The 13,795-nt window shown below is 28.9% G+C and overlaps 1 protein-coding gene across 3 annotated transcripts in view; it reads right to left on the bottom strand.

Annotated features, from left to right (window-relative positions):
* LOC100199127 (spermatogenesis-associated protein 4) overlaps positions 1–13,795 on the bottom strand; it is a 72,782-nt gene that overhangs the window by 38,505 nt on the left and 20,482 nt on the right. For all 3 annotated transcript variants that reach the window (XM_065811304.1, XM_065811305.1, XM_065811306.1), the window contains exon 3: positions 9,346–9,475. In XM_065811304.1, coding sequence (XP_065667376.1) covers positions 9,346–9,475 — 130 coding nt within the window. The remainder of the gene's footprint in view (positions 1–9,345; positions 9,476–13,795) is intronic.

Genomic DNA, 13,795 nt, shown 5'->3' with positions numbered 1-13,795 from the left:
TAATGCTATTCCCATAAAGTTGGTTATTACTACTTTGAAATTTCTGTGATGCTATTAACTATTTTTGTTCTTTTTTAGAAAATTCAAAAAAATAAATTAAAATTTTGTGCCAACACTGACACGACATGAAGGGAAAAATAAAGGTATAGAGTATCCTTTAAATATATGTATTTAAATTTTGTTTACTTTTGAATCTTTTTAAATTTTCTTATGTCATTTTTAAATTTTTTGTTTGCACAATTCAAGTTATATATGTTTATTATTTGCATATATGCTTTTTTGATAAGTATGTGTATGTGGGAAAATGTGCTTTATAGCTGTTTTATCAATGTGTTTTTATAATAATGTAAAGTGTTTTTTATTGTTTGTGTATGTGTTAATATGTGTTAAATAATATTTTTATATATGTGTTTAAATTCAGAAGTTAATTTTTTGTTTAAACAGCTCCTAGGTGATATGTTTTTTTTTTCAAAGTCATAAGATTGTGTAACTTATTTTAAATGACAGTTTTATATTTAAAAGTCTTATATTTAAAAACTATTTGTGTGTGCTATTTAGAGTAAAAAAAAAGTTAGTAAAGGTCACAATCTTCAAGATTCTTTTAAGATTTTTTGTTACTACTTTCAATTAAAAGTGAAGTTTAAATGGATGATATTGGGCTAGAAGCAGATATTAGTTTAGAAAATGGAGATGTTAATAGGCAAGTTAATCGTCGCAGAAATGTAAGAGATAAGCTTAGGCGAGATAAAATTAATAATCGGCAAAATGCTAGATATGCTGCTTGGCAAGCAGCAAATAATTTAAACCCAAATGAGGAGAGTGTGTTTAGGCAAGTTGAAAATAATCGTCACAGAAATAAAAGAGCTAGGCTTAGGCGAGATGAAATTAATAGTCAACTAAATGCTAGATAAGCTACTAGATACAAAAGAATGCATTGTATAGCAAGAAGTAATACTATTCAAGATTATAATTATTTAGAAGAAATGAATTTTATTTGTCAGCATTGTAGAGCTAAGAAATTTCATGATGAAACACAATTTTTATGTTGCCATAATGAAAAGGTACTTTTGTCGCAACCTTCACCATTTCCACAAGATTTACAAGATTTATTTAAAGGAAATCATGCAGATGGAAATGCCAAACTGAATTTTTTTAAATATATTAGAAATTATAATGCCTTAAAATTATAATGTCTTTCTTTTTCTTCATTTGAAGCTAATGTAGTTCAACCCATGAATCATGGACCGCCATGTTTTAGAATATGTGTTCAAGTTTTTCATCATATTGGTAATTTAAGACCAAATCAAGATGTTCTGCCAACATATTGTCAACTATACATCTATGATCCACTTGCAGCAGTAAATTTTAGAATGCAACAACGTGGTAATGATCTTTGCTTAAATGATTTAATGTTTTGATTGCAAACTATTATTAGTGAAGAGAAACCATTTGCTCTTGCATTTAAAAACAGGGCTGAAGTGGGAAATAAAGAAATTCATTGAACAGCTATAGAAGATCATTCAGCGTCACTTGTAAAAGTGTCTTTACTTGAAAGGTAAGATAGACGTTGCTATAATCTCCCTTCACATAATGAAGTTGCAGTTGCATTTGTTGGTGAAGATGGTGCTCCACCTGCTTCCAGGGAAGTCCTAGAGCTTTAAAAGAAAACTTTGAAGATGCTATGGCTATAATTAAAAAGTATGTTAAACCAGACTTTTTTATTACTTTCACTTGCAACCCAAAATGGCGTGAGATAACTGAAAATTTATATTCAGGTCAGACAGCAAATGATTGACCTGATTTAGTTACTAGAGTATTTAAACTCAAATCAAATAACCTTCTCAATGACATTTTTAAGCACAGTGTATTAGGGAAAGTTGTAACACATGTTCATGTTGTTGAATTTCAAAAGCGTGGTTTGCCACATGTTCATATTTTACTTCACTTTGCAAATAAAAATAAGCTTGAAGCACCACAGGATATCAATAAATTAATATCTGCAGAAATTCCAGATCTGATTGTTAATTGTGATCTTTATGACATTGTTAAAACTTGCATGATTCACAATCCATGTGACATACTGAATCCGAATTCTCCCTGCATGAAAGATGGGGTGTGCAGCAAAAATTATCCTAAAGAATTTAATGCTAACACTGTAGCAGTTCATAATAGTTATCCACGCTATAGACGCCATGATAATGGTTTGGTTATCAATATTAAAGGTAACAATGTACATAACTGCTGAGTGGTTCCTTACAATCCATGGTGATCAAAGAAATATCAAGCTCACATTAATGTTAAAGCTTGCATGTCTGTTAAGGCTGTTAAATATTTGTACAAATACATATACAAGGGTCACGACTGTGTCAATATTTTAATAAATGAACAAATTAATAATGATGAAGTAAACACTTTTTTAGATTGTCGTTATGTTAGTGCACCTAAAGCATTGTGGGGAATTTTCAGTATCCAATAATTCATATGTCACACACTATATTATATGTCTTAAAATTCATCTACCTGAAAATCAATTAGCGTATTTTAGAGAAGGAGAAGAACAAATGGCTTTAGATTGTGCAGCTCAACATGATATGCACCTAACGGCATGGTTTAAGTTAAATACTGATACTGAAAGAGAAAATTGCTATTCGTATATAGACATTCCTTATCATTTTATATTTGATGATACACATTGTAAATGGAAGATTAGACAAAGGGGTGGTAATAACGTGATAGTAAGAATGTACAAAGCTAATCCAGCTGGAGAATTATTTTTTCTAAGACTGTTACTTTTGCAGGCAAATGGAGCAACATCTTGGGAAGATGTGTGTACTGTTAATGGTATCGTTCTTGAAACGTTTCATGAAGCATGTGTTTTAAAAGGTTTGTTGCAAAACGACACTGAATGGCAGAATAATCTTTCTGTGGCGGTTTTAAAGCATATGCCAAAGCAAATTAGACAGTTGTTTTCAATAATTTTGACCTTTTGTGAACCTGACAATCCTTTACATCTCTGGGATACATACCAGGCTTTTATGATGAAAGATTTCATTCACCGCTCAGTCCCACTTCTAATAGCTGAACAAGCTACTCTTCGTCAAATTGAAAAGATCATTAATCAAAGTGGTAAAACGCTGGCTGATTACAATCAAATGAGACTGTTGCTAAATGTCAATCAACTAAATGTATGTAATGCTATCCTTGCTGCACTGAATGAGCAACCAAGTGTAGAAAATCAACATTCTAGATTGTTTTTCATGGATGGACCAGCTGGTAGTGATAAAACCTTTACATATAATTATTTGATTGCTGAAACCATAAGTAGGGGCTTTAAATCTGCTACAGATGCATGGACTGGCATAGCAGCAACTCTTCTTACAAATGAATCTATATTGCATGGCTTATTCAATTATTAGATTTTCATTTACCTTTAGTTTTGAAGCATCGTCAGTTTCCTGTCAGATTGGCTTATTCAATGACAATTAATAAAACTAGGTCAAACATTTGATAGAGTTGGGGTATATCTCAAAAAAGCATGTTTCTCTCATGGTCAACTATATGTTGCATGTTCAAGAGCTAGAGCATTTAATAGTTTGTTTTTCAAAATTGATAAACATCTCATTCAAAGTATGGTAGGTGAAAAGTGTTACACAAATAATGCTATATTTTCTAATGTTCTTAACTTATAGTCTTTAGATTTTCATTTCGAAAATTTGCTGTTTGTAGGTTGTGAGCACATTTTGTGTGTATAACTTTATTTATCATTTAAATTTTTTTAAGTTTTTGATAAATATATATGTCATTTAATATTGTTATAAAATGTGTTTGTATGTGTAATATAAAGTCATATTTGTTTATAGTTGTAAACATGTTTAAATTATGCTGTTTCCATGTTTTCAAAGTGATGTGACTTGGCATTATGTTGAGCAAGATTGATAGCCTTGCCAGCCAAGCGGTGTACTTAAATCAGAGGTGTGACTTGGCAGCATTTAGAGTTAGGCAGTGTTACTGCTTTAGAGCTAGGTTGTATTGTCAAGCCTTTTTTAATTATTCTGGAAACACATAATAATGTCTGTTAATGTTTAGCGTAATGTGTTTGAGAGAGTATGCAACCATGATCTTTAAATCTAGGGTGCATTAATGTCCTAAATTTGAAGTAATTGAATAACTAATATTGAATATAAAAACAAATATACTTTATTAAAGTTTAGTAAAAAGATAAACATAGTTAACTCTGAATGGGTTTTTTAATTTTGCCTTTCATATTTTAAATTGGGTTGTTATTTTCACTGGATTTTAGGATCAAGGGTGCAAATATGCTATATGCTATTGTTATGTTTTATTGTTGTAATGTTACTGTTGTGATGTTTTGTGTTGATAGACAACTTGGCTTACTTTCCTGTTGCTGTCTATTGTTAAAAATGAATAACAAGTAGTTTCATTATTGGAACTTTTATTTATTTACTAAAAGACAACATTTTGCTAAAAATGCATTTATATCTTAATTTTATTTTATTTTTTAGTATTCTTAATACTTTTGTACTTTGAAACAGACTTTATAGTTACATTTTCGATAAATATTTATATTAACTGCAATATCAAAATAGGTAACTATAAATAGGTAAATCAATTTTCAGTTTTTATGTGGTGTTTTTTTTTTCTTTTTTTTTTGTTTGTAATTATGATATAATTCCATTACTTTTTTATTTTAGGTTTGTCATATGAAGCATTAATGCAATATAAAAGATCAAAGTTTACATATTTTTTTAAATTTGTTACACACATAATTTGATTGTAAACTAAATCTTTTTTGTTTGAAATATATTTGTACTCAATTGCTTAGTTATTTATAATAAACTTAGTTATTTTTGATAAATTTATTTAGTTGTGTACATTTAACGTTTTTAAGGTAACAATTTTCTTTTTTAAAGAAAAATGAATCAAAGGGATACCAAAAAATTAATAACTCCTGTATAATATAAGTTAACTTCATACTAATCTCAATAATTAATTAAAGTTCATGTTATAAAAAATATTACAAGAATTTAGTTGATATTTTCGTCAATTTAAAGCATGATAAAGTGTTATTAGTTTGTTTCAGTAACTAAAAATGTATTGTGTTGAACTTAGAAATGTCGAGAAAAATGGTTCTGCCTTACACTAATATTACCTATGTCAATTTTAAATTACTCAAATAATGTTAAATAATAATTGGTAAATTATTTTACCTCCTCATACTTATTGCGTTAATTTTACATATGGATTAATACTTTCAATTTGAAGGCAGTTTTCTAAAGGGTATTAGTTAAGGTTTTGCAATTTTAAATTGTAGAAAACAGCCACTACAAATTATTTATGTAACAGACCCACCATAACCCATATTATGAATTGCTTTTTGCTAGTAATTATTAATAATTGGGAACATTGAACAACCCTGGCTAAAGTGGAACTCCAGCCAGAATTATACAATGTTTCCAAACAGCATCTTGTAAATTCCAACAAAGTCTTTTTACCCCACTTTCTATAGAACTAGGATTAGTAAAACAGTTTGTAAAAGCCTTATATTTTTAAGGAGAAGCTTTACAAAAAATTTGTCTCATGTTTCCAAAGCTATCTGAGGCAAAGATCAAGACAAAGGTGGTATATTCATTAGCCCACAAATAAAAGCAATATTAAAGTCAGAGAAACTCAAAAGAGCGATGACAAAAGTTGAAAAAGAAGCTTGGTATTTTGTGATGTAGTTTGTGGATTCCTAGGAAAAAGCATGAACCCAAATTTACCTTTCAACTAATTTAAAAAACTTGTTGTTGTTGCTTGTCCATAAATATTCATAGGTTGTATTCATAGCTAGATTCTTCATTAAAAACATGGCTGTCAGTCAGAAGCATGGCAGGAGATTTCATCAGGACAATGCAAAAATGAAAAATTGACAAGAACAATGGGATACTGCTTCTCATGGGAGATTATAAATGGTATCTAAATTTTCAATATATGAAAAAGTACCATTTTATGTAATAGCTAACTTTTTGTGTTCTAAATATAGAATTTTTTTTAGAAATGTAAGGCATTTTGGGATTGATATTTGGACAAACATTGCACAGAAACAAAAGAATTTCTTAAAATCGCTAGTGGCTGTGGGATTGATATTTGGACAAACAAACAATTTGATGTCACCAAAACTGTACGCTATTATCATTAGAATAGATCAATACAAAATATTGAGAAAAAGTGCTTAATCAAGAAAATATGAAGTTGTATATAAATAAAATACTAACAATATCACATTAATACAAATGAAGAATTCAGTTTCTTTCTTTTTTTTTTTAAACATCTTTGCTTTCAAAAAGACTGCAGGCAACCACTAATTAAAGTTGGAAGTTACTGGAAGAGAAAAGATGAAAATTGTATAGCAATATAACGACTGACGGACGACTTAAAGGATTGCAAATTATATGAATCAGGAAAGCAAGATGAAGGAAGCAAATTCCAAAGAACTGATGTTTGAGGAAAAAAACAAGAGGAATAGGAGTTTTTGGAGCACTTAGGAACATTCACAGAAAAAGGATGAGAATTAAACATCTTTAAGATTATTGAATCCTTCCTTTCCAAAGGAAAGGAAGGATTCAATAATCTTAAAGATGTTGCCAGATACACAATAAGAAGAAAGCTTATGGAGAAGACCAGCATGCCAAACTTTATCAAAAGCTTTTGAAATTTCAAGAGTGATGGCATTAGCCTCTCCACCTTTATCTAATGCACAATAAAACCTATCGGGTATTACTGTCACCAAATCAGTTGTAGAACAAGAAGATCGAAATCTATATTGATGGTCAGAAGTTATTATATTCAAGATGAGAAATTTAGTGTTTGTTAATAAAAAATTCAAAAATCTTGCTTATGATAGGAAGAAAACTAATGGGACGGTATTAAGATGAATTAAATCGTTCTCCAGAATTTTTGAAGATAGGGATAACAGATGCCACTTTCCAACAGACTGGGAAACAAGACTCTGATAAGCACTTGTTGAATAGTTTTGAGAGTATAGACGACAGCTCCGGAGAACACTTCTGCAAGACAATAACAGGTATGTTGTCTGGGCCACAAGCTGTAGAAGAGTCTAGGCAGGAAATCACTTTAGATACAGAAGCTGGAGTGATATGAATGTCAAGCAATGATCAACCTGTTTGTTGGCAATATCAGGTAGAACGCAACTAGTGGAATCAAGAGATGATATTGATGAAAAGTTTTTAGCAAACAATTTAGCTTTGTTTTTAGGTGAGGTGACAAAATCTGAACCATAAAAGAGAGGTGGAATTAAAGATTTTCCCTTATTATTAATACTATTAAAGATTCTCCAGAAGTCGCGAGAGCCTAATTTTTGAGATGAGATACGAGTCTTCATGACCTGAGAATAGCGGGCTTTGGAGTTAGACAAAACCTTTTTACAATGGTTTCTAGCAGTAATAAACAGACGACTGTTTTCTGAAGAATTGTTTTGCTGATTGATGTGCAAGTAACAGTTTTGATAGGCAATTGCAGCAGCAGAATGTTAGGAAAACCATGGAGAAGAGTGAGGCTTGACTCAGAATTGTTGTGAGGGAATAAAAGATTCCATGCCTGCCTGAATCCACGTAGTTATGTAAGAATCATAGGGGGATTCAGGTGATGAAGAAAAATGAGATATTAGTTTTAGAGAGATCAAACTGTGATCAGAAGCACCTAAGGGTGAATGTGGAGAAACTGAGCACTGACTAGATTCAGAAACAAGACATAAGTCGAGTAGAGAAGGTAAATGATTCTGGTTGTCTGGAAAGCAAGTTGGAAAGTTGACTATTTGAGTTAGGGATTGAGAAAAGCAAAAGCTGTGGGTTTTAATGCCTGCAGAATCACTGACACTAGAGCCAAGCCATTCGGAGTGGTGAGCATTAAAGTCACCAACAACAACTATATTAGCTGATGGATAAAGAGAGCTTGCTCAATAGAATCAGAAATAACATCAAAGAGTGCAGTCTTGAGATGAAGGAGCGATATAGAACAAAGAGAAAAGCGATAGAGTGAAGTGGTGCTAAATAAAAGCACATAAAAGAATAGTCTGTGGATTCAAACCTAGTTTCACGACAAATGGGTGAATTCTTAAGAAAGTAAATGCCCAGGCCAAACATGTGACTATTGGAGTTTTTACGAATTAAAGGAAGATAACCATCAACACTAAGATTGCAAGATGAGACAGCTGAACTCAATTTAGACTCACAAAGAACAAGTAGGTCTGGTGAACTTTGCAAGAGATAAGACTCAACAAAAGAAAAGTTACTTCAAAGACCACAAATATTAGTGAATAATAAGTTTAGAGAACTTGGTAATGACGTTGTTTTTTGTGTTTTATAGTTTTTGGTACTTTATTTATTTTTAAATTTGTTAAAGTACTTGACTCAAAGCATAGAGAGTACTCAGAACACTGTTTAATAGCACAAGCAATTGCCTCATTACTATTAATAAACTTTAAGCCGTAACAAAGGGCTCCAAATGTGGCCTTCGCAAAATCAAATCAAAAAAAATGTTGAACTCAGTTGCAAAATCAAATCAAAACAAATGTTGAACTCAGTTTTGAAATCAAATCAAAACAAATGATGAATTCAGTTTTTAAAATCAAATCAAAAAAAAAATGTTGAATTCAGTTTTGAAATCAAATCAAAACAAATGTTGAATTCAGTTTTAAAATCAAATTAAAACAATTTTTTTTTTTAAAAAAAAAAAAAAAAAAAAACTACAAAAAACCGAAAAAATTATTTTGAAATGAAATTAGAAATTTTTTTTTTTATATTTTAATTCACCTTCCAAGACCATGAAGACTGTTAGTTGCAGTTAAAACCCTCTCTCAACTCTATAACTCCGAAACACGAAACTTGACAAATGAGGTCGCTGCATGGAGAAACAAGTTGAGCCAGACACTACTAGGGATGTGGTAAAAATCATAATCGGAACGTCTTACTAATAAGGGGAGCGCTTTACCACTACACCACTACCATATATACAAATAAGTGTTTACAAAGTTTTGCAATAAAAATCTACACCTGCACAACAAATGTAGACATTTTCATAACACATAAAAGCTCAAAATAAAATAAAAATTAAAAAATTAATAAAAATAAAAAACTAATTAATTTATGAAAGTAATGTGATCTTCCTTAACTTCCTTGTTAGCTTCTTATTATCATCGATCTTTATGATTTAATAATATTTGAAAGGTTATATTTTTTCGAAATTTTCAGAAATATAAAAACATTTATAACAAATTCAAAATAAAAAGCAAACCAAAAAGTTAAGTAATACATCAAAAATACCTACCTTTTGAAGCAATGACCAATTGCTAATCTTAGATTCAATTGATTTTCCATTTTGAAACATGTGCATCTGAACTTCCTGGGGATAATACCAAGAAAATATTTCTGCAATTAGGTACCCATTAGAAAAATCTCTAAAAAATAATTGCTAAAATATTTATGAACATATGCAGCTGAGAAAAAATAATTGAGCTTTTTTTTTTTTTTTTTTTAGATTATTCACCTCCCCAAGGCTCGAGGGGGGCCACTACAGTCGAGGAGGCTACTCATTTTTTTGTGGTGCTGCTGAACTATTTATGAACAAATTCAGCTAAACAAAATAATTGAGCTGCTGAACTATGTATGAACAACAAAAACAACAACGACAACAACAACAGCAAGATACTTATTATCCTCAAAATTTACAATCATATAATTGCAATAGTAATAATAATAATAATAATGGTAATAATAATAACAACAACAATAATAATAGTAATAATAATAATAATAACAACAATAATAATAAAAGTATCTATTATATTATAAATAATAAAATCATAATATCATTATTAAGAATAAATATAAATAATTGATTGATAAGGAAGGAGTCACTCAGGCAGGAACCTGATCAAAGGAGTGACACCAAATAATTATATTAATAATATCAATTTAAAAAATAATACTAACAACAATATCAACTTTATTCATAACAATAATAATAATAAAAATAGCAGTAATAAATAATAACAACAAAAACAATAAAGTTTATTTAAAAATAGTAAGAAGAAAAAAAAAAAACAAGAAAACTAAAAGAAGTTAATAATGCTAAAAAATTTAAGTAAAATTTTTTTTAGAATTTGTTTAAATTTATTTTGTTTTAAATAAAGAAATGAAGATAAATTATTTTGAAGTTTTAATTTTTCAAACTCATTCACAATGCACACAAGACTCCATTCACTGATGCACTGATGTGTAGTTGAATACTTATCATACCTCAGAGTTCTATAGGGAGGTACATTTTTCCATTTGATTGATGCTGTGCTGACAACAATTTATTATTATTACCAATTTGTCCCCAAACCTGACAACAGTAGCTTAGATGAGACTGAAATATTGCAAAATACAGTTTCTTAAGGGTAGTTTTATCAACATAATGGCAAATTATTGAAATCATAAAAATTAAAAATACCAAGAAATTTAACAACTTGTGTTGGATATAAACATCTATTATTAATTTTAATTTTAGTTATATGGTTGTTATATATAAGATTTTGTTTTGGAGATGAAAAAAATTTTAGTTCAATTTTTTTCCAAGAAATTAAACTTGCATTTAGCCAATGAACTACCCCTTTTAGATCTTAGTTTACATTTTTACACAAGGAACAATGAGACTTAATAACATGCAAGATATTAGTACCATCAACAAACAAATGGACTGATGAGAAGCGGACTGAGTTATTTAGGTCATCAATGTAAATCGAAAACAATAAAGGGCCAATAACAAAACCCAGGGGAACACCACAAACTAAGTGTTTGTTATTTGATTTGTAACCATTAAAGCTAACAAACTACTTCCGATTTGAGAGATAAGTTTGAAACCAATTAAACTCCTCGGATTTTGTAATTTCAAGTTTAGAAACTAAAATGATATAATTAACAGTATCTAAAGGTTTTTGTAAGCTGATAAAAATACCACCAATGAAATGACCAGTATCCGATGCTTTTTTTATTTTTTCACTTACATTTATTGAAGCATGGCAAGTAGTTTTTTGATCAAAATCCAAACTGAAATTCATTTAAACAGTTAAAGGAACTCAAAAATGAGTATAATCTAGAATAAATTATTTTTTCAAGGAGCTTGCTAATGTTAGATAGAATTGAAATTGATCTATAGTTAGTAAATAAGAGTTGTGTGCTATTTTTATATAAATACTGGAGTGACACAAGATAACTTCAAAATGTCAGGAAAAATTCCATCTAAAAAGGAGATATTAAATAGCTTAGAGAGAACATGAGAAAACTCAGAATTAAAATCAATAAGAAATTTTGTGCGGATGCTGTAAGAACCTATTGATTTTCTAGGTTTCAATTTAGATATAAGTGATGAGATTTCAGAATCGTTTGTTGGAGATATCAGTAAACTATGAAGATTTGGATGCTTAAGATTTTATTTGTTATAGCTAATGTAAGATGAGCAAATTTTAGAATTAAGTTTATGAGCTACATTGGTGAAAAAGTTGTTGAATTCTTCACAGATTAGAGTTGGTTCAGTTATGTTTGTTTCATTAACTTTTAGGCAATTTGGTACATTATTGACATTTTTGACAATTATTTGACTTATTATGCCTTTCCAGGTTTCAAGAAGATTTTTAAATTTTCTGAAAAGAATTTTTTTAAATGTATTTTTTACTCAGTTTTATTAGAGTAATTATGGTATATTTATAGCATTTAAAGATAGTTTTTAGTTTAATTATATTAGTTAGATCTTTTATCCTTAACATTTTCCCTTGAATAAGATTTCGAATTTGAATTGATTTTATTATTCCTTTAGTAATCCATAACTTGAATTGACGCTTGTAGTTATTATTACTAATTTTTTTGAGTGGCACATAACAATCTAACAATGTTGTTTGAGTGGCACATGACAATCTAACAACGTTGTTTGAGTGGCACATGACAATCTAACAACGTTGTTTGAGTGGCACATGATAATCTAACAACGTTGTTTGAGTGGCACATGACAATCTAACAACGTTGTTTGAGAGATAAATGCTACAAAACTGGAGTTAACATCGTTTTTATTGGTAATGTCATTCCAGTCAATTTTTAATAATTCAGATTTAAATGATTTTTTATTATAATTTTTAAATTATGACTGTGTGAAACAAATAATTTTTTTGAAATTAGGACAAATAACAAACTGAAATAGGTGGTCAGAAAAAGAAGTTGTTAGGTTTTCTGAAATAATTTGGTTAGTGGTTACATTTGAAAAGATACTATCAATGATTGCAGCAGGTCAGTAACTCTTGTTAGTCTCTTGTTAGTAGCGTAATAAATGGACGAATATTATAAGAAGAAAGTAAGTTTAAAAAGTCGAAGTTGCAAAGTCAGAGTTTGAATGTATCAGATCAATGTTAAAATCAAGTAGAAAGTAAAGTCCTATAAATGGAAGTTTATAATATCTTATATTATGGTTCTCAATACTATTTATAACAGATGAATTTAACTTTTTATCAACAAATAATTTAATTTCAGTTTCAATTATTTTTGGTGGATATTGGTTATTTTTTAAAACAATATATAGATGTGTTTTTGATTTTATATGTTCTGTCAATCAAACAATGTTTACAATCAATCTAATGTTTACAAGCATTTAATTTCATCTGTTAATTGTAACTATAATTAACTATAACTGTTTTAACTTTAATTATAATAAATAAGTAACTATAATTGTTTTAAAATTTTGGATACTGCTCCTGACAAATACAAAATGAAAATTAAAGAAGCACTCAATATTAAATGGGAAAACTCATTTTTAAATAAATAAACTGTTCATTATAATATAAATTTTTCAATCTAGTTTGTTTATTTACTTATTATTTTTTATACTAATTACGGTATCATAATTTGTATTACAATTTGTATTGGTTTGTAAATATTTCTCTGTAATGTTTTCAAATTTTGATTTTATATTTATATTTAGAGTTTTAAATACAAAACATGTCAACTACAAAAACATGTCAAGATTAAAAAATATTGTGTTTTCCTTAAAAGTATGTTTATATATATACATATATATATATATATATATATATATATATATATATATATATATATATATATATATATATATATATATAATATAATATTAATAAAAATAACATCAATCAACAAGCATTAGATATCTCAGAAATGTTTGATCATCATCAATCAATTGTCAACAACACAGCCTTTATCAGCATTTTCAGAATCAGTCACAGCAGCTTCTGAGTTTTTAAAATAATATACACAGGAGAATGAAAAAATAAAATAAGGAGTTTTTCCAAAAGAAAAGTAAAAAAAACAACCCTAGAATGTCTAAAACTCCAAAAGTTGCAAGTCAAAATATTACAGAACAAAATGTTTGAAGAAATGAAGTTTGTCTATAACCTAAGACTGAAGTTTTTCTATAACTTAATACAGTAAAGTTTGTCTATAACCAAAGACAATGAAGTTTGTCTATAACTTCAGGCAGTGAAACTTGTCTATAACGTATGACAGTGAAGTTTGTCTATAACTTCAGGCAGTGAAGTACGTCTAAAACTTATAGCAGTGAAGTTTGTCTATAACTTAAGGCAATGAAGTTTGTCTATAACTTAAGGTAGTGAAGTTTGACTGTAACCTAAGGGAGTGAAGTTTTTCTGCAACTTAAGGAAGTGAAATTTGTCTATAACTTACAGCAGTGAAGTTTGTCTATAACTTAAGGCAGTTAA

This window comes from Hydra vulgaris, chromosome 12 (genome assembly GCF_038396675.1).
Source record: "Hydra vulgaris chromosome 12, alternate assembly HydraT2T_AEP".
NCBI lineage: Eukaryota > Metazoa > Cnidaria > Hydrozoa > Anthoathecata > Hydridae > Hydra > Hydra vulgaris.
Note: the sequence above shows the minus strand (reverse complement) of the source record. Positions and strands in the feature narration are given on the sequence as shown.